The 19,908-nt window shown below is 46.3% G+C and overlaps 1 protein-coding gene across 1 annotated transcript in view; it reads left to right on the top strand.

Moving 5' to 3' along the window:
- Nucleotides 1-238: 238 nt before the first annotated feature.
- The window catches only part of SPATA16 (spermatogenesis associated 16), a 168,721-nt gene continuing 149,051 nt past the window's right edge, over nucleotides 239-19,908 (top strand). Inside the window, exons 1-2 of the mRNA XM_079977989.1 lie at nucleotides 239-383; nucleotides 12,610-13,231. Of these exons, the coding sequence (XP_079834115.1) occupies nucleotides 12,638-13,231 (594 nt within the window). The 5' untranslated portion in view covers nucleotides 239-383; nucleotides 12,610-12,637. The remainder of the gene's footprint in view (nucleotides 384-12,609; nucleotides 13,232-19,908) is intronic.

Here is a 19,908-nt window from a genome sequence, read left to right as displayed (position 1 = left end):
CCCTGAAGACTCTTTCTATTTTCTCCCAAGAAATACGGATGCCAACAACTTCTGAGCAGGCATGCATAGGACTGCACTGCTTAACTCATAGCACTCCATATGAAGGAAGCGTCATGCCTCCTACTTTGCAAAATCTGCTTTTATTACATGAATAACATGAGCATCTCATTCCACCCTCCCTTCTGTGTCCCAGAGTGCCAGGAATGCGGGGCAGTTGCTCTTGGAATGTTTCATTTCAAAAATGTTGCAAGGGGGTTCCGCATGTCTTAGAAGCACAAAACGGACCAACTGATTCCCGCTCCTCGTTGCAGTTCAATCGGCAAAGGAAGTGTGAAGCGTTCAGAAACTCTGCATGTGTACACCAGGGCTTTTGCTCCTGCAGAGTGAGTAAACATTTTTGTCTGATGCCTAAAGACACGTAACGAAGGTGCCCGGCGAGCCTCCCTGGGGAGGGCAGCCCACAAGTGGGGAGCCACTGCAGAAAAGACCCCGTTTCTCATGTTGCCGCCCTCTGGACTTCTTGTGGAGGAGGCGCATGAAGAAGGGTCTCCAATTATGACCGCAGGGTCTGAGTTGGTTCCTATTGGGAGAGGCAGTCCTTGAGGAATGGTGGTCCTGAGCCATTTAAGTTTTCGTAGGTCAAAACCAGCACTTGAAATTGGCCCCCAGGCAATCAGGCTAGGATTGGCGTTTTATGCTCAAACTGTCTTGCCCCAGTGAGCAACCTGGTCACTGAAATCTGCACCAGCCGAAGTTTCTGAATTGTCTTCAGAGGCAGCCCTACATATAACGTGTGGCAGTAATCTAACCTAGAGGTTACCAAAGCATAGACCAAGTAGGATATCCTGGTCTAGATAGGGGTGCAGCTGAGCCACCACCTGAAGCTGATGGAGGGACCTTGTTCACATTCCTGGGGATTATCTAATGTTTATTTCCCCTAAATTGATTTTTGAATTTTATTGTTATTCATGTTTTTATACTGTATTGTATGCTGCTTTTATAATTAAGTGTTTTATATTTGTTGTTAGCTGCCCTGAACCCGGTTTTTGAACCAGGAAGGGCAGGGTATAAATAAAAAAAAATTATTTTTATTTTTATTTTTATTATTATTCCACCTACAGTAATAGACAAAGAATACAGCTACAAATCCATGCCTATGGTGTGGAACCTCTCCCCTTTTCTCCCCGCTCTGCCAAGAGCTTTGATTATATACAGAGTATGTGTGTGTGTGTGTGTGTGTGTGTGTGTGTGTGTATCCATAAGTTTCTCTCTGCTAATGTAATAATGTGTAACATATCTAATTATCTAGGCCATAGCTTGCTGACCTGTTTTTATATTAAGTAATAGCCGGAGAGGAAGGTGCTGTTGCTTTCCTCCGACCACCCATCGCTTCTCGCCCAGCCCCCGATAAAAAAATGAGAGCTTACATGCCAACAAATTTTAAAATATTGCCGCTGATTGTCATCTTGTTTACAGGAAATTTAGAAAAGCCAATCACATTATAAAATCCCTTTCCAGTAATCTCATCTTGAATTAGAAGAACAGATCTCTCTTGAACGAAGGAATGAAGATATATCTTGTTTTTTTCAGAGTAAAAGCTCATCTATAGGGTTTTTTTAAAATTATTTTTTTCATTGCAGTGGTGGAGGGAGGACATATCTTTAGGATGTTAATACTTCTAACAGAATGGCTTTCCCGGGCACAGCACAGGAGAAATATATTTTTCAGAGCTCATGCATTCATAGTAATAAGAAATATTATTAAAATCTCTGTCCCACTCTTCCTCCCAAAGGGACCATGGGGAATGGGGCAATGGATGAGAAGTTGTGCAAAATTTCTTGGGAGAGAAACCCTGGAGTGCTGCTGCAAGTCAGTGTAGACAACACTGAGATAGATGGGCCAGTGGTCTGGCTCAGAAGAAGGCAACTTCCTATGTAGGAAGCGATGGTGGTAAACGACAAAGCCCAAATCACAATCCAAAATGAAGTAAGCACATTTAAAAACATGTTGTTGTTGTTTAGTCGTTTAGTTGTGCCCGACTCTTCGTGACCCCATGGACCAGAGCACGCCAGGCACTCCTGTCTTCAACTGCCTCCCGCAGTTTGGTCAGACTCATGCTGGTAGCTTCAAGAACACTGTCCAACCATCTCATCCTCTGTCGTCCCCTTCTCCTTGTGCCCTCCATCTTTCCCAACATCAGGGTCTTTTCCAGGGAGTCTTCTCTTCTCATGAGGTGGCCAAAGTATTGGAGCCTCAGCTTCAGGATCTGTCCTTCCAGTGAGCACTCCAGTGGGCTGATTTCCTTCAGAATGGATACGTTTGATCTTCTTGCAGTCCATGGGACTCTCAAGAGTCTCCTCCAGCACCATAATTCAAAAGCATCAATTCTTCAGCGATCTGCCTTCTTTATGGTCCAGCTCTCACTTCCATACACCACTACTTGGAAAACCATAGCTTTAACTATACGGACCTTTGTTGGCAAGGTGATGTCTCTGCTTTTTAAGATGCTGTCCTCGCCATGGCAAGGCAGTGATCCATGAAGGGGTTTAAAAACATGACGGACATCTAAAAACAGCCACCTATCGTCACACCTAATAATTTCATTATTTTTTTTGTACCCATTTCATAGAATGAGGAAGCAGACCAAGAGGGCATCTAGCGCTTCAAAAACATTCCCTACAGTAAAAACCCCAAACACAGACCTTTATGGAAACCAAAACAGCAAGGAGGAAAGTTTAACATAGATTTCTGAGAAGCTGATGCTTTGGTGATATGCAGATTAATTTAAATTCAATCAATTATCTAATCACTTAATTGGTTAAAAAGCAGGTGATTAATCAACTATAATCATTTAATCAGCTGACAGCACCAACTAATCTATCATGTTGTTGCTGTGTCCTATCAAAGTAAAACACGAAGCTCTCACGATTCTGTTGATGCTGCCAGGTTCCATACTGGGGGCCCTTGGGGAAGGGCTGTGTAGCTCAGTGGTAATGCAACTGCTTTGCATGCAGAAGGTTCCACATACACACAGTAAGCTGCCTTACACTGAGCAAGGCCATTGGTCCACCTAGCTCCGTATTATTGCCACTGACCACCAGCAGCTCTCCCAGATTTCAGGCAGGAGCCTCTCCCAACCCTACCTGGAAGTGCCATTGGGGATTGAACTTGGGACTTGCAAGGTAGATGCTCTGCTACTGAGCTGTGCCCCTGCCTCCAAGGTCTCAGGTCTCCAGACAGGGCGGACCAGATTCCTATCTCAAACCCTGGAAAGCTGCTGCCACTCTGCGTTGACAGTACTGAGCTAAAACAAAATAAAAAAATTCCTTCCAGTAGCACCTTAAAGACCAACTAAGTTAGTTCTTGGTATGAGCTTTTGTGTGCATGCATACGAAAGAACTAACTTAGTTGGTCTTTAAGGTGCTACTGGAAGGAATTTTTTTATTTTGTTTTGACTATGGCAGACCAACACGGCTACCTATCTGTAACTAGTACTGAGCTAGTTTGTCCAAGAGTCTGACTCAGTATAAGTCAAATTCCCATGGTGGATTAGGTCTGTCTCTCTCCACAGCCTCCATTATCCTGGAGTTGTTTTCTCTTCAAGGAAGAACTCATTAGCACTCCTTGGTTCTCTGTGGCTTCCAGAGAAAGGCTCAAAGACCAGCTCTCCAAGAAGGTGATTTGCAGCCAAATACCTCTCTCACATGATCTAAAGTTAAACAACATGTGAGAGCTAACAGAGAACATCAGCAGTTAATTATCAACCCATATACACTCAGAGAGCTCTTTTTAGCTTCAGTATAGCTCAGTGGAATTTCCCAGTGTTGAACCCTCAACAATACACATTCAAATACATACAGTCATATTCCATACAGACTCTAAGCAGATAGCCCACCAGACACCAACTCTACTTAAAATCTTAGGAGATCTTCTGCAACAGAGAAACCAGTTCTGTAGCCATCTTGAAGGGTAGTTGTTGAGATGCCGCCCCAAGGCCACAGATGTTGCGGCTCCTGCTCAGGGAACTCCAAGAGCCTGAGTCACCTTGCCACGCATTGAAATTCCAGCAGCAGCAGCAGCATCCTGCACCCTTTGAGCCTTGTGGAATTTTCTTGGGAAGGTCATAAAATGAAACATTGCCGCATGCTAACTTAAAGGTTACAAAATCATGGGCTCGAGCAGATGCATTAGTCTGTGACAACGCTGGCATCCTTCCAGCTGTCTACAGGAGATGAAGGGAAGGGCTGGGGAGGAAGAACACTTAAGTGAACATCTGTGGCTGGGGACAAATGCTTTCCTTAAAATAAAATAAAAAGTCCCTGAGGGCCGCATAAGAGAGCCAAAGACCCATTTAAAGGGCCCAAAGAACCATTTAATCCATTGCTTACTTTCCCAACAGTGCCCAGTAGAATCTCGCTGGATGGAAACCAGGGAAGGCTCGTCTATACAGGGGCACACAATTTCATCCAAGGACATGAAACCACCACCACTTAAAACCAAACCTCAAAATGTAGCAGCACCCAGTGTAGCTGGTGCAGACAGTGGCATGCGGTGCAATTTTTCATAGGGAAACGGTTAGGGCCAGAGATTAGTGTGAGCATCATGCTTCCCTTCCTAAGCTGGGCAGAAGCTTCCCAGGCTTTGGGAAGGAGGCACCAGGCTATAATACTCTAATTTACTGGGAACGTTTAGGGGACTAGCCTAGTCCCCTAGTCCACTGGGTGCAGAATAGGTGTTATGCAGAAACAGCTTGCTGGGTGGGGCAGGGGCTACAATTCTAGCTTCCGAGCAGGTGGGTGACTGTTGCTTACCTGGAGAGAGAGGGGGGAAGCGGTGGCAAACCGACTGGGAGAGGGACCACTCCTTGACAGTCCTTGTGAGATAACCAACAGCCGCCTTTGAGCCGCCTCTCACTAGCCTGCTTGCAGGTGAATTCTCAAAGTTTGGGGGACTTCTGTCCTTCTGCTTCATGCCACTGGGAAATTCCGGGGCGTCGGCGTACATCTGGCGATTCCAAATGCATGAATGCTTCAGTGCCCTCCCACCAGTTATCACTTAGATTCCTATTAGGCAGCGGAAGCCAGGCAGAAGAATTCTAATGCTACCTTTAAGGCTCACCTGAGCGGAAGTGTCCAGATAAATTGCATTGCGCACAGCGCCCTGGCAGCCTGTGCAGCTAACCTGTCAGAAAATTGTTTAATTCTGTTGGCTGAAGTGTGGAAGGATTATGGGGTGTGACATATGGCCCATCTCTCTCTTTCTTTCTTTCTTTCTTTCTTTCTTTCTTTCTTTCTTTCTTTCTTTCTTTCTTTCGTTTCCCCTCCATTAAGAATGAACCCCTGATCACAAGAACTGACTTCTTGACTCCCATGGAAATCATATGTGTCTTTCTTTCCTGAGAAAAGCAAAGCTCTGGTGATGCTTTTCTCAACTTTCTGTTTGTTTGTTTGTTTGTTTGTTTGTTTGTTTGTTTGTTTGTTTGGAACATTTGTACCCCGCCCTTCAGCCAAAAAAGCTCCCATACAATCAAAACAAGACAGTCCCTACCATCAGGCTTACTATCTTTTTAATAATAATATTTTTTTAAAAAGGGACACGGGTGGCACTGTGGATTAAACCACAGAGCCTAGGACTTGCCGATCAGAAGGTCGGTGGTTTGAATCCCCACGACGGGGTGAGCTCCCGTTGCTCTGTCCCAGCTCCTGCCAACCTTGCAGTTAGAAAGCATGTCAAAGTGCAAGTAGATAAATAGGTACCACTCAGGCAGGAAGGTAAATGGCGTTTCCGTGCGCTGCTCTGGTTCGCCAGAAGCGGCTTAGTCATGCTGGCCACATGACCCAGAAGCTGTATGCCAGCTCCCTTGGCCAATAAAGCGAGATGAGCGCCGCAACCCCAGAGTTGGCCACAACTGGACCTAATGGTCAGGGGTCCCTTTACCTTTACGTAATTTAAAAAAGTCATAACACAGAAGGGAGAAGGACTGGTGCAGGATAGGGCTACTTCAAATATCCATGTAAAGATCATAGAATCATAGAACTGTAGAGCTGGAAGGGACCACAATGCAGGAACCTTTCACCCAATGCGGGGCTTGAACCCATGGCTCTGAGATTAAGAGTCTCATGCTCTACCGACTGAGCTATTTGTCCTCTCTATATATATAACCTGTCTAGGCTTGCCAGGTGATTAGCCCTAAGGCGAACTAAACTCATTTTGCCCATATCAAATATGCAAAAGAAGATGGATACCGTACATTTAGGCTCTATGAACTCGTGCCGTCTCGGATTGCTTGTGTGCAGCTTGTGAACATATATCCCCCATAATACCTGCTCAGTCTATATCAGGCATAGGAAAGTCAAAAAAACGATAGTGATAAATTTGAATTTGCAATTGGGTATAACAGAGACAATACAGATATAGCAGCAGTTAAAAATATATGCTAAATCTTATCACTAAAATATAACCTAAAATAGGCAAACTCAGCCCTCCAGATGTTTTGAGGCTACAATTCCCACCATCCCTGACCACTGGTCCTGTTAGCTAGGGATGGTGGGAGTTGTAGACCCAAAACATCTGAAGGGCCGAGTTTGCCTATGCCTGGTCTATATACTGCAAATAAGCACTTTAGGTGACACCGGAAGTCTTCAAAGGAAGCAGGCACCACACTCCAAACATGGATCATCTGCACATCTGCTTATCTCGTGCCTAAAAAGCATGTGACCAAGCGATTTTACCTCTGCCCCACCACATCCCCCCGGAAAACACATTCTTTAGTGCTAAATCAAAATAAATATTGATCCATGGAAAACCTGATCTGGTTCAACACTAAACCATGGGTTTTTCTGGGGGAAAGTGCCAGGGCAAATGGAAGAGTGGAGGAACCCACACTGGCAGCAATCACGTACCTGGATACATACCTGGATGGGGCTGAGGTAGGGAAGGGCAGCAGCAAGGTTGGACCTCCACGTTGCACCAGCAGAGTCAATCCAGCATCCCTGCTGGTCCATCTGCGCAGCCAGACCATCACCCTGCCTTGCCCCAGGCCTGTTATGCTGTAGTGAGACCAGTACTAAGTGGACAGCTCCATAGATCTGCTCCATCACCTCATCCATTGCTGGGCAAATCTCTTGGGAAGACGAAACCGTCTGGTGGGCCAATCACAAAAAGAAGGCATCAGAGGGTTAGAACAGGTACAGAAAAAGGGTAGAATAATTAAGAGAGTAGGAACTCTGCTGACCAAAAGTTAAAGATAATAATAATAATAATAATAATAATAATAATAATGTACTTATACCTCACCCATCCAGCTGGGCTTCCCCAGCTACTCTGGGCAGCTCCCAACAAAATATTAAAAATACAATAAAACATCAGACATAAAAAAAACTTCCCTAAACAGGGCTGCCTTCAGGTGTCTTCTAAAAGTCAGATAGTTGTTTATTTCCTTGACATCTGATGGGAGGGCGTTCCACGGGGCGGGCACCACTACCAAGAAAGTCCTCTGCCTGGTTCCCTGTAACTTCACTTCTCACAGTGAGGGAACCACCAGAAGGCTCTCATAGCTGGACCTCAGGGTTATATCCAAAGTTAGTCATACTAAAACTACTGAAATGGATGGACTTAAGCACCGACCTAAGACTAATGCTCAAACTCATAGGAAGAAAGGTACTAAGAGGGAAACCGATGTCCTCACTGTGGAAGGACATGTGGATCCAGAATTGGCCTCCACAGTCATTTAGGGACTCATTGTTAAAACTGTGTTTATGGAAGACAATCTTACTCGGCTACGAGTGATTACCGAAGAAGAAGAAGATATTTGATGCCACTCAGTAGGATTTTTGTGATGCATCTCTTTGTCCCTTGTTACAACACACGAATGAGTGAAGGAAACAATTTATTGGAAGAGCTGCCTAAAGGCGATTAGGCCGTGTTCATGGAAGACAATCTTACTCGGCTATGAGTGATCGCCAAAGAAGAGAAGAAGAAAGACAGGGCCAATAATAATAAATAATAATAATAAATTTTATTTATACCCCGCCCTCTCCAGCCAAGACCGGGCTCAGGGCGGCTAACACCAAATATAAAAACAATTGATTAGAATACAGCTTAAAAACAAGATTAAAATACAACATTAAAACATTAAAACGCAGCCTCATTTCAGTGGAACTCAATCAAAAACTTTTTTGGGGATAAAAACGTCAAGTCTTCACCAAGGCTAACTATCCAGACTGGTCCTACATGGGCCAGAAAAAAGCCAGGGAAGTCCCCAAATAGGAGTTCCAACACAGAAGGAGAAAGGAAAAAAGAAAGGGGGGGTATCAAATTGATAAGACTGGTGGAAGGTTCAGAAAATGTTAGAAGCCCTCCTGAGGTCAGTGGGTCTGGCTGTTGACCAGAAGGCTGGTGGTTCAAGCCCACCCAGGGACGGCTGTGGACAGGATTCCTGCATTGCAAGGGATTGGCCTAGATGAACCTTGGGGTCCCTTCCAACACTACAGTTCTATGATTCTATAACTCAGGACAGATTAAAGGCAGCACCCTGCGGTGGAGAGACAAATTATTCCTGCCCCCAGGGTGCTATTCACCTGGCAGACTAAAGCGCATAGTCTCCAAGGTTGGTAGAGTTATTTTGACCCTGGAGACAAATAATCCCCCTCCCTTTCCGCTAAAAATTCAAGAATAATACATCCAAATTTGCTGCCCTTGCCATTCAGCTGCTTGAATCCGCCATCTCACTCTGCCTAATGGTAGGGCCAGCCCTGCTTAGTAATAACTTGTATTATGTTACTACTAAATTGAGCACCTAGCTAACACCAGTAAGAATGTACAAAATTCAGAGTGAAGATCAATGTCTGAGTACCAGGGCGATTTTGTTTTTTTAAATGGTGGGTCGTTTGTGCTCTGCTTCACGGCTTTGCTGCTAAAATTAACAGTCAAGACTGCGAGGAGTCGTCCTCTCCCTCTCTCACTCAAACAAAAAAACAACAACCCAGAACTCAATCAATTAAATTGATTGGCAGCAGGAATTAAGGCAAACAAATGTAAGCAGTTCTGGCGATGCAAAAGTAACAGACGAGATTCGTTTCCTCAAGATGTGATGATGGCTGATAGTGTAGGTGCCTTTTCCCAACAACAACAAAAATAGACCCAAGGCTTTGTCAGCCGTTGACTTAGCCCAGACGACTAATAATGGACTACCCAAGGCAGTGGGTGGGCAGGCAAGAGTGGGTGGGCAGAGGTGGGCTGTAGGCACACAGAGGAGGTGGAAGATGAGGCAGCAGCAGCAGCAGGGGTATGTGGTATTTTTATTTTTTCCCTCTAGTAGCAAAATGCCCTGGACTGGCCCTGATCCTGGGATCGATGGGCCAATGAGTCTGACATGGTGTAGGGCAAAATCCAACATTCACATTTTTTTCCCAGTAAGTGCAGAATTGTTTTTCAAAAAAAAGAAAGAGCTTTAGGGGGGGAGGAAGTATAAAGGTCATATTAGAAAGACTGCGACAGGGTCACTCTTGATAGCCCAATTTTACAGCAAGGCGATCAGAAGTGTCAGTGTGACTTAGCTGCAGGTGCTCTTTTAATGTGACCTGGTCTTTAGCAATAAGAAATGTACTGAAAGCAGAACCACACTTGTGATTGAATGAAATAGCGCGCACGCACAAAACCGACAGGGCCAGCGTGCCAAATGTAGACTGGACTGAGGGAGGGAAGCATTATAAAGGGCTCCTTTCTCCCTTTTAGATTTCAACCCCAACCCTCTCTTCTTCACCCAAGTAAGAGTGGAATGTGCAAGGAGCTAAAATTAGATTGTTTTAAAAGGCAGAAGTGTGACACGGTACCATTTTCTGTCCTTGCCCCGCCCCATTTAAAATGGGTCATTTTTTTTAGTTGGGATTTTTTTTCCATTCTGGAAGGGCTGCATGCCTTACTGTTGTGCTTGTCAGTTCTGTGACCTACCATTGTCTGCACCAACGACAACAAAAAGAGTTAATTCCAAAAAGAAAATACAAAGATCAGGATGCTTGATGGCATCAGCCAAATAAAGGCACTTTAGGGAACACACAAAGTCAATTTGGGAGAAATTGCTCTCTGCAAATACCGTTTGGTAGTCTTCCTTTTCATCCTTGCACTGCTATCTTCATTATGAACCTTTTAGGTTAAAAGGAAGATCCTTTCACTCACTGTTTATGACTAGAATTATGCTTTCAGCCACAATGCACTTATGAGGAACGCAATTTTTCCAGCACACCTTTCCTGAAAGAATGGGTAGTTGGATCAAAATTGATCAGGGAAATATTTATCGGACCAAAGTAATGATTTGCTAGCAGTCGCTCCGTGAGACTGCCAAGTGATCAGTTTGCCCATACAAATTGCGCTTGGAAAACTCTAAATGCTCAAACTGTACCATGGGCCAGTGACTTAGGGGCAAAACTCCTCCTTTTCTTTCACATGGGGGTGGCACGACTGTGCACGGGGTCTTTCCCCGCATCTACTACCAATGAAACTTAAGCATGCCCGTAAATATTTTGATACCAGGGTTGGACACCCAGACACTTGCTTTTTGTAGAGGGGAGAGGCACAAAGAGTTTCTCTGTGAGCAAGCACGGTGCCAGCTGAGGCAAGTGGGTTTTGTTCCATTAAAGAGGGTGGCTGATGGGGGCAGGTGGTGTGGGAATATTAAGGAAGGTAGGGAAGGATATATTGAATAAGTGAGTGATGTAGCAGAGCAAATTCCCCTCAATATAGCTGGAAGCTAGTTTGCAGATTCATTTGAATCTCTTAGTTAGGATTATTTCCTGTTGTCCCCTTTAATCCCTCTTAACAGAATAAAGAGACAAGAGTCTTTCTGAGTAAAGTTTACTCACATTTCAGTTCACAATATGAAAGCTTGTTGGTTACATAAACAAACAGTATGAGTTGATCTCATATGGAGACTGAACTCACATGCTGCTGGCTGAGAGCCAGCAGACAGCAAAATGACATTAAGACAACAAAATGGCTGCAGGAGAGCAGCATGGCAGCAAAAGAACAGCAAGCAAGACAAGAGGAAAAACAAGAAGACTGCAAGTGAGAAAATGGCTGCATGACTCGGCTCTTTTAAGAAGTCAGCCAGAGCCACGCCCATCTCCCAGCTCACATGCAGGGGGAAGATGCTCCAGACCAGTGGAACAGGAAGTTACACTGACTGGATGTCCCCTTGCCTGTGCCACTCTAGGGAAATAAGGAATGTTGCTTTTGACTGCACCAATGGATTACGTCCCACAGGTGGGTCGTGCATGCCCTCTTTTCCTGCTTCTTTTGTACTGGACTCCCCTTACCCCACAGCAGCCATTTTGCGACAGACGCCCAGGGTACACCCCAAAAATTCCAAATGTGGCCACTAGCCCCAGAAGGCTGACGAAACCTGGGCAACACCCAGCCAGAATGAAGCACTCTTATGAGTCCTATTGATGTCCATGGGAAACTTACATACCTGCAAAAATAAATAAATCCCACCTATTGAAACCAATGAGGCTTCTAGGTATTTTGGCCAGGCCGTGCCCTGCATTAGACAGGAGTGAAAGATCAATGTTGCCTCTTTTTTAGCTCAGCCACACTGTGAGTTAGGTGTCTGTTATTCCCCTCACGGAGGTAGTGAACTGATCACCTTTTCTCATTTTACCTTGGAGCCCTCCATATAATCATAGCATTGGAAGGGACCCTGAGGATTGTCTATTCCAACCCCCTGCAATACAGGAATGAATATGCAGCCATCCCATATGGGAATCAAACCTGCAACCTTGGTGTTATCAGCACCATGCTCTCACCGACTGAGCTATCCAGGCTACTGATCACTGGACATGCTTCTTGAATCTGATTAGAAGAAACCACATTGGCTGGCCCTGTCTTAGCTGTTAGATTACACTCCCCTTCTCATGCCATCCTGGTAATTTTTGAAAAGGAGATTTAAGTGGGTGCATCAAACACCACCATTACTTCACTGCCCACCTTTCTCTTTCTCTCTCTATGTATCCCACCCTTTCTCCTGGAGTCTCATAATAGCATAAAATGGGGTTAGCGTATTTTCTCCCTGCAACAACCTGGCGAGGTAGGTTGTTGTTTACCTACACCATTTCATTTATGAATCGCTTCCCACGAAGGACCTTCAGGGTAGGCTGAAAGAAGGTCACACAGCAAGCTACGTTGGGCTTTGAACCCACTTCTCCTCATTGCAAATCCCAAAAGCCACTTATTTCACCCCCTGAAAACCTCACCCCTTGGCCAGCGTGTGAACTGTAAGCCAACAGGGTTCCAAAAGGAAGAGTCTTGGCAGAGCCCAGGAGTGGGTAGGTCAGTACTGAAACAGAAGTCAAAATACCATTTTTGCAATAACAGCTATGGAGGCAACTCAGCTTATTTTCAATAGAGGGTATAATTCCAAAGTCTTTCAAAAGAAAGAGGAGGGAGGGGGGAACTCTGCTCTTTGCTAACCATAGCTGATTGTTGACTTCAAATGGTGCCAGCTGTGGGCAAATTGAATAAAACATTTGCTCTGCATCCTTTATTTACAAAGCTCAGAACTGTAAACTTTCCCACCTCTTCTGCCTTCTCCCTCCCCCCTCGAACCACCCTCAGGAGTTTGAGTCTAGCTTTTCTGTGAGTCATGGAGCCAGCAAACAGCACGCGCTTTGAGAACATTGCAAGCGAAATGTGCCGAAAGGAGGAGCTGAGAGGAACGGCGTACCGGCTGAATGACGTTCCGGAAGCTTTGCAAGAGGTTAGAAGTACCTCGAGGGCAGCAGTTGTGGAAAACACGATGGAGAAGCTGAAAGCCGGGAAGAGCAATGTCAGGGAAAAACAAGGTCACGATCTGGACAGGTTGGTCCTGAAAAGAAAGTCGGAAAGCAACGATAAGCCAGGCGTGAGGAAGGAACAACGCTTGATGGAGCCAGAGAACCAGGCCCTCCCTGTGCTACTGCCCCACATCCCCCTAAAAAGCCTGATGGAGGTCGAAATGAAGTTGGTGTACACAGACGAGGAAGACGTCACCTATGAGTTTCTGGCAGCTCAAGTGGCCCCAACCAACACGCAGGCCAAATGCCCAGGGTCTGCAAATGTAGATTCCCCAAGGCTGCCTGGCATGAGCAGGCAACCACAGATGGACAAGTGGCTTCAGGTGTCCTTAAAGGATGCCAGCACTTGCTACAGGCAGAAGAAGTATGCTGTGGCAGCAGGACAGTTCAGAACAGCCCTTGAGGTAGGTAGGGGCCCCGAGGGGAGTTGGGTGAGGTAATGGGAAGAGCACAAGCGTTAGGTAACCATGACAAGGGCACTTGGAGGAATGGTGGCCACCAAAGCCCTGACTTAGCTTCACCAGAATCCTTAAGGTTACTCTAGATCAGGGATTCCCAATCTTGGGTCTCTGGTTGTTTGGGGACTACAATTCCCATCATCCCTGACAACTAGCTAGGGAGGATGGGAGTTGTAGTCCAACTACATCTGGAAACCCAAATTTTGTGAACCCTGCCCTAGATTATGAAGCTCCTTTTCAGAGAGTCATTCCTGGAGAACGTGGATGGGGAACTTCAGGCCCAGGGCTCAAATGCAGGCCTCAGGCCACAAACACTCACAGAGGAAACACCTTTCTTTGGAATGGCTGGAATGTGTCCTTGGAAGGTGATAATGGCTCTAGCTTGCCTGGAAGAAGGATCAGTGTGTGGAGAAATCACTGCCTTTTGTATACCATCTATTTAAATAGGCTTTCCCTTGCGCATAAGATTCACCACACCACTGTTTTCTTATTTATAGATATTTAATTGAATGTTTTATCAATCCATTCTCTGTTTTTACTCACTTATTTCTTTGCATGCTCGGTTATAATGCAGTACATGGATTTTTCTTTTCATTCATTTGTTTCACTTATTATACTTCTACGCCGCTTTTCATTCACAAGAGTCGCAAAGCGGCACACGTACAATAAATAATAACACAGTATTTCACAAGTGCAGCATAAATCATTTAAAATGGCCAACAAATCATCCGCAAAACAACCACTTTCTATAACCCTATTAACAAAGCAACTTAGAAAAGAGATTAAGCAGGACAACCACAAGAAAAGTCTTATTATTATAAAAAAAAAAATCACAAATCATTACATTACTCAGTGCTATTTCTCTTAAAAAGAATATTTAGGGGTACTCTCATGTTCCTACTCATATTGAAATACTGCCCCTCAATGAGGCCAAACTTAGATTCACAAAATGTTTAGGGGTATGCGTACCCCACCCCACCCCCACCCCCAAAAAGCACTGTCAGCACTCATAATCCACAAAGCAATTTTAACAACCAAAGAACTAAAGACAAGTTAAGCGCTGCTGAATCCACACACTCCCTCCCCAACCCCATAACTCAGAGTCCTCCACTCAGTTCATCGAAAGACACATTCACATGACTGTCGGTGGCAACATTCCTTCTGAAAACTCCTGGGGCTCTGAAGGGTGGAGGGTGGAGCGAGGCAGGTGGAACAAGCCCTTGCCTGGTGGCCAGCAGAGAGTCCCATTCCCCTCACTTTTTCGTTTTCCTAACCTTCTTGCGGGCTTTTATGCAAACCGCTTAGGGATTTCGTATATTAATAGTATATACCGTATTTTTTGCTCACCTTTTCCCTCCTAAAAAGTAAGGGGAAATGTGTGTGCATCTTATGGAGTGAATACAGGCTGCGCAGCTATCCCAGAAGCCAGAACAGCAATAGGGATTGCTGCTGTCACTGCGCAGCGATCCCTCTTGCTGTTCTGGCTTCTGAGATTCAGAATATTTTTTTTCTTGTTTTCCTCCTCCAAAAATTAGGTGCGTCTTGTGGTCTGGTGCGTCTTATAGAGCGAAAAATACAGTAAATACTGGGATCATTGTTACTGTAATTAATAATAATAATAATAATAATAATAATAATAATAATAATTCATTATTTATACCCTGCCCACCTGGCTGGGTTTCCCCAGCCACTCTGGGGAGCTCCCAACAGAATACACACACACACACAGTGGTACCTCAGGTTAAGAACTTAATTCGTTCTGGAGGTCTGTTCTTAACCTGAAACTGTTCTTAATCTGAGGTAACACTTTAGTTAAAGGGGCCTCCCGCTGCCGCCGCACCGCCAGCATGCAATTTCTGTTCTCATCCTGAAGCAAAGTTCTTAACCTGAGGTCCTATTTCTGGGTTAGCGGAGTCTGTAACCTGAAGCGCCTGTAACCGGAGGTACCACTCTGTGTGTGTGTGTGTGTGTGAGAGAGAGAGAGAGAGAGAGAGAGAGAGAGAGAGAGAGAAAACATCAAACATTAAAAACTTCCCTAAACAGGTTCTGCCTGTCTTCTAAAAGTCAGGTAGTTGTTTGCTTCCTTGACATCTGATGGAAGGGCGTTCCACAGGGTGCCTGGTTCCCTGTAACCTCACTTCTCACAGTGAAGGAACTGCCAGAAGGTCCACAGCATTGGACCTCAGCGTCTGGGCAGAACAATGGGGGTGGAGGTGCTTCTTCAGGTATACTGGACCAAGACCATTTAGGGCATTAAAGGTCAGCACCAACACTTTGAATTGTGGTCGGAAATGTGCTGGGAACCAATGTAGGTCTTTCTTCACCGGTATTAATACGGGATCAGTGGCCGCTCCCCGTCACCAGTACCTAGCTGGACCTTGAAACTTCCTGGCATCTTGTACAACTGTTCAGTGGGCCTTTTCATCTCTTCCAAGCTTATGAGCCTAGCATTCCACCTTTGCCCAAAATGACTGCCACAGAACCCCTTGGGATATAACCCCACAGCTCAGCAGGGGAGAGAGAAAATGATAGCATCTGCTGGAGGGACCACCACAGAAGTGGAGCGTTTACACCTACCAGGTGCGCGCTGACGGGAAGCCGCGGCTACTGGCATTTACAGGAAAGCCATCGTAATGTTCTGCCCTGATTTCTTTGGTGCTGCCAATCTGATCTAATTATATTGGAAATCCCTTCTATCGTAGCGCTGTAACTCCCGCTGTGCTGTGGCTCATAATAATCACATAATGGGCCAGGATTTAGGCATAATCAGATTTTCGCTTCCCTGTCATGTTTCCACAACGCTGCTATAAAACTGACATAAGCGGCCAAAAGTGGAGAAAAGAAAACAGAAAAGCAGCACCCATTATTTAAGCATCGTTATCAGATGGGTGTGTGGCAGCTCTGAACCCCCCCACCCTACCCTGCCACACACACACACACACACCATATATGATGAAAAATAAGAGAAATTGGATTACCACTGCTGGGAACTGTTTGCTCATGTGCAGCTTCAGCCATAATGATGGCACCAAGATCTCTTAATCATCAGCGGGTGGCTAGTTAAAGTTGCAGAGCTGTGGAAGCTGGAGGCTGCTTCAAAAGAAGGGTCACCAAGAGGATGTGCACTGATGGAAATGTCACTGTGCAGTTGTCCCCTCTGTTGTGTAATCAACACCCCCGCCCCAGTCCATTTACCCAGAAATTAGGGCATACATTCGGGTCTGGATAGGAACATGGGAAGCCACCTTGTACCAAGTCAGACCTTCTGCGTTCAAAGCAGATGTTCTGCCACTGAACCACATCCCACCAAAAATAGCAGCATCTTGACCTCACAGGGACCAGCCAGTTGCCTATGGGAAGCCTGAGTGCAGCAAAGCTCTCTGTGCTTCTTCTTCCCAGCAACGGGTATTCAGAGGCAATTTCAACTGGAGGAGGGTTCAGTTAAGTGGTGCCTCACCTGCTGTCTGAAGGGACAAAGCCCAGACAGGACAGGATGGTTACTTGGTTGCTTTTTAAATCCTGCTCTTTATCCTTCCTTTCAGACAGCTCCTGAGTTAATAAGTTGCTTTTTTTATCTGGCTTTTCAATTACAGTGGTACCTTGGTTTAAGAACAGTCCTGTTTAAGAACGATTCTATTTACGAACTCCGCAAAACTGGAAATAGTGTCCGGTTTGCAAACTTTACCTCGGCCTAAGAACGGAATCCGAACGGTGGAAGGGCACCAGCAGTGGGAGGCCTCGTTAGGGAAAGTGCACCTCGGTTTAAGAACGGTTTCGGTTTAAGAACGGACTTCCGGAACGGATTAAGTTAGTAAACTGAGGTACCACTGTACCGAAACGGCTCACATCAACAAGGGCGAGAGGGAGGCCCTGATAACAGGCTTATGGTCTGACAAGACAGGATGCGGAAATGAAGGGGAGTGGAAAGGAGGGGCAAAAGAGGAAGAAGATGGAAATCAGGCCTTTAATTTCAGGACAAAGCGCTAAACCCAAAGCATTTGCACCCATTTCGGGCCACGCTGATTTTCTCAGAACCTTGCTTAGATAGCAGTTGGTGGCTCTTGTTCCTTGGCCAACAGTTGGGACCAGAGTTTTCTTTCGCCCTTGTTTCTGCAGTCCCGAGGCAGTTGGAACAGAGTGTTCTTTCCGGCAGTGAGCAGACGGGGAAGCGAGCCCCTTATAGATTCTCCTCCTTTGGCCGATGGATCAAGCCAAGCCGGTCATCCTCCTTGGCTTGATGTTCTTTCTCTTCAATTAGAATTTGACCCTGGAGAGAAAAGGTATGCGATGTGTGAATCGGCGCACTCCATTTGTCCCCCTCCTCCCTGCAAGTGGCAGTCAACAAAGTGGAGAAAAGCAACAGCAAACCAGTTGCATTGCAGAGTTTGGCTGCAGCCGCGCAGCTCTCATATCATCAGGTTCCTGCCTTCGCAGGTAGCAATCGTTGACCTTTGCCGTGCACATATAAATACTCCCCATTTTTCTAAGTTTACAAGAAAAAAACCAACCAGCCCATCTAGCTTTTTTTGCGTGACTGCCAGCTGAAGTGTACAAGCTGCAAACAAGCCTCTTCTGACATCCAGCCCTCTTTTTTCCCAGCATTTGACAATTAATCCCACAGGGAGGCGACATTTCGAAAAGCCCTTGTGGTTTTCTAGCACATTTAAAAGCCTATCCAGCCTGCTGGGGACTTGGCATTTACAGCTGTACGACCAGATTCTTCTATGTATCACAGCCCACAAAGTGATGCCATAAAGTGTAAATAAGTGCGGCACTAGGCCCCAGGCTGCAGTGAGACCCCATTTCCTCACCATGTCCGTACCTCCCCCCCATGTGTGGCTGGCACATTTTGCACAGGGCAGCAAAATGTAACATAATGGACAGGAGCCACCGAGAGGAACAGGGCTCCAGAACAGAAGGCGGAGGAAGCAATTTGGCTTGGACCTACCTGAATTTTCTTTCGGTGGCAGTGACCCAGAAGGGATTCTTCTTGCACAAAGAAGGAGGGTTTGAGTCCAGTTTAGCAAGAAAAAAAGTGTACGACTTGCAAAACAGCAGCAGCAGCAGCAACAACAAAACCATGCGCCGCCATCTCTGACCCAAGTGGGCTTGTAATGGCTTTCAGAAGTGGATCTTGAACTCAGTTTATTCGGAGCCAGAATGGATGCCACCGGACCCCTGATGTCACCAGGCAATTTGATGGGGTCTGATTCCTCCCACAGTATGCCTCCTCCTGCAGGCTTGAAGGTATCCTGGGCAAAGCGCCCTCTATGTCCCTTCCCAGACCACTCACAGGCTGCCTTGCCAGGCACTGACGGGTTGGCACTCTACTCCTGAACTTCACTCTGGGAAAGAATTGTCATTTTTTTAAAAGCAGCCAGCCGGAGAGCCAGAATTGGCAGTGCTTCTTGGCTCTTCTAGTGGCTCCTCCAAGCCACTGCCTAGACTCCCTCTCCCTCTCTGTGGGCCAGGGCAGCTGGCAGCCTGCAATGGAAGCAAACTACCTCTGCCTGGTTCCTCAGCTTGCTTTTCCTGTTGCCACCCACCCAAGCACTCCCTTCCCCTCCATGCCTGGCTTGGCCCATGGCCAGACTTAGCTCTAGCAATGTTCCGGCATCCTCCTCCTTTTCTTCACTGCTTCTGGGCCCCACCCGGACATAGCAATGGGGATAAGACCCACAAGCATTGGAAATAAGAACGCTGGTGACCACAGCAGCACCCGTAGGTGCCTCACATCATTTCTTTACAGAGCTGAGCAGTTCAAGAACACTGGCCTCAGACCCCAAGCCTCCCAGGGCCCCTGCATTTGCCTGGTCATGCCAGGTGCTGACACAAGAGCTGTTTAGTCCATATCTCCTCTCACACTCTCCCACCCACTGAGGAGCCAGGTTTAGGAGTAGGTCAGCAATAAGGAGTACCTGGTGTCAACAAAGTTAACTCTTTATTCAAAGAAATCAAAACAGCTCAGGCCTAGTGGGAACAGCAACTTTTCCTGGTAGGCCCAGTGAGGTAGATGCCAGGTCCCTGCCTTCCCTCCGCTCTCTAAGTCTCCTCCTTCCCTGGGTCCTTCTCAAGCCACCTGAGACTTCGTCGCCTTGTCCATCTCTGCTCCACCCTCTTCATACCTAATCTGGATCTGGGAGAGCAGGGGGAGAGAAGCTGGTCGCAGCAGGAGACTCCCTGGCTTCTTCAGCCGCCTGCCTCATCTCTGTTGCTTGGGCCCCCTCTGCTGCTGCCTCTGATTATTGACTGCTCTCTGCCCCGGCCTCTTCCTGCTCACTAAACCCTGTTACCTCTTCAGCTTCTTACACCTCCTGCTCCCATTCTCCTCCCTCTTCTCCCTCTGATGACACATCGCCATCCCACCACCAATCTCCTGGCTCTGAGTCTTCTTCCCTTGAGGGTTTCCTAGCTGATGCCTCCCATCCGTCCTCTGCAACCAGCCAGTCCATGGCAGCTATTGGGCACTGGTGGCAGTGGAAGATCTCTCCTCCCTACATTAAGTGCAAATAGACCTTAAAAATGCACTTGGAGCTGGGAGTGCATCCCTCTACCACTGATGGGGCCAACAGCCACATACTGTAAGAGGGTGGGAGAGAAGGTAGGAAGATATGGGCAAGAAG

The sequence above is a fragment of the Podarcis cretensis genome (assembly GCF_951804945.1).
Source record: "Podarcis cretensis genome assembly, chromosome: 5".
NCBI classification, from domain to species: domain Eukaryota; kingdom Metazoa; phylum Chordata; class Lepidosauria; order Squamata; family Lacertidae; genus Podarcis; species Podarcis cretensis.
Note: the sequence above shows the minus strand (reverse complement) of the source record. Positions and strands in the feature narration are given on the sequence as shown.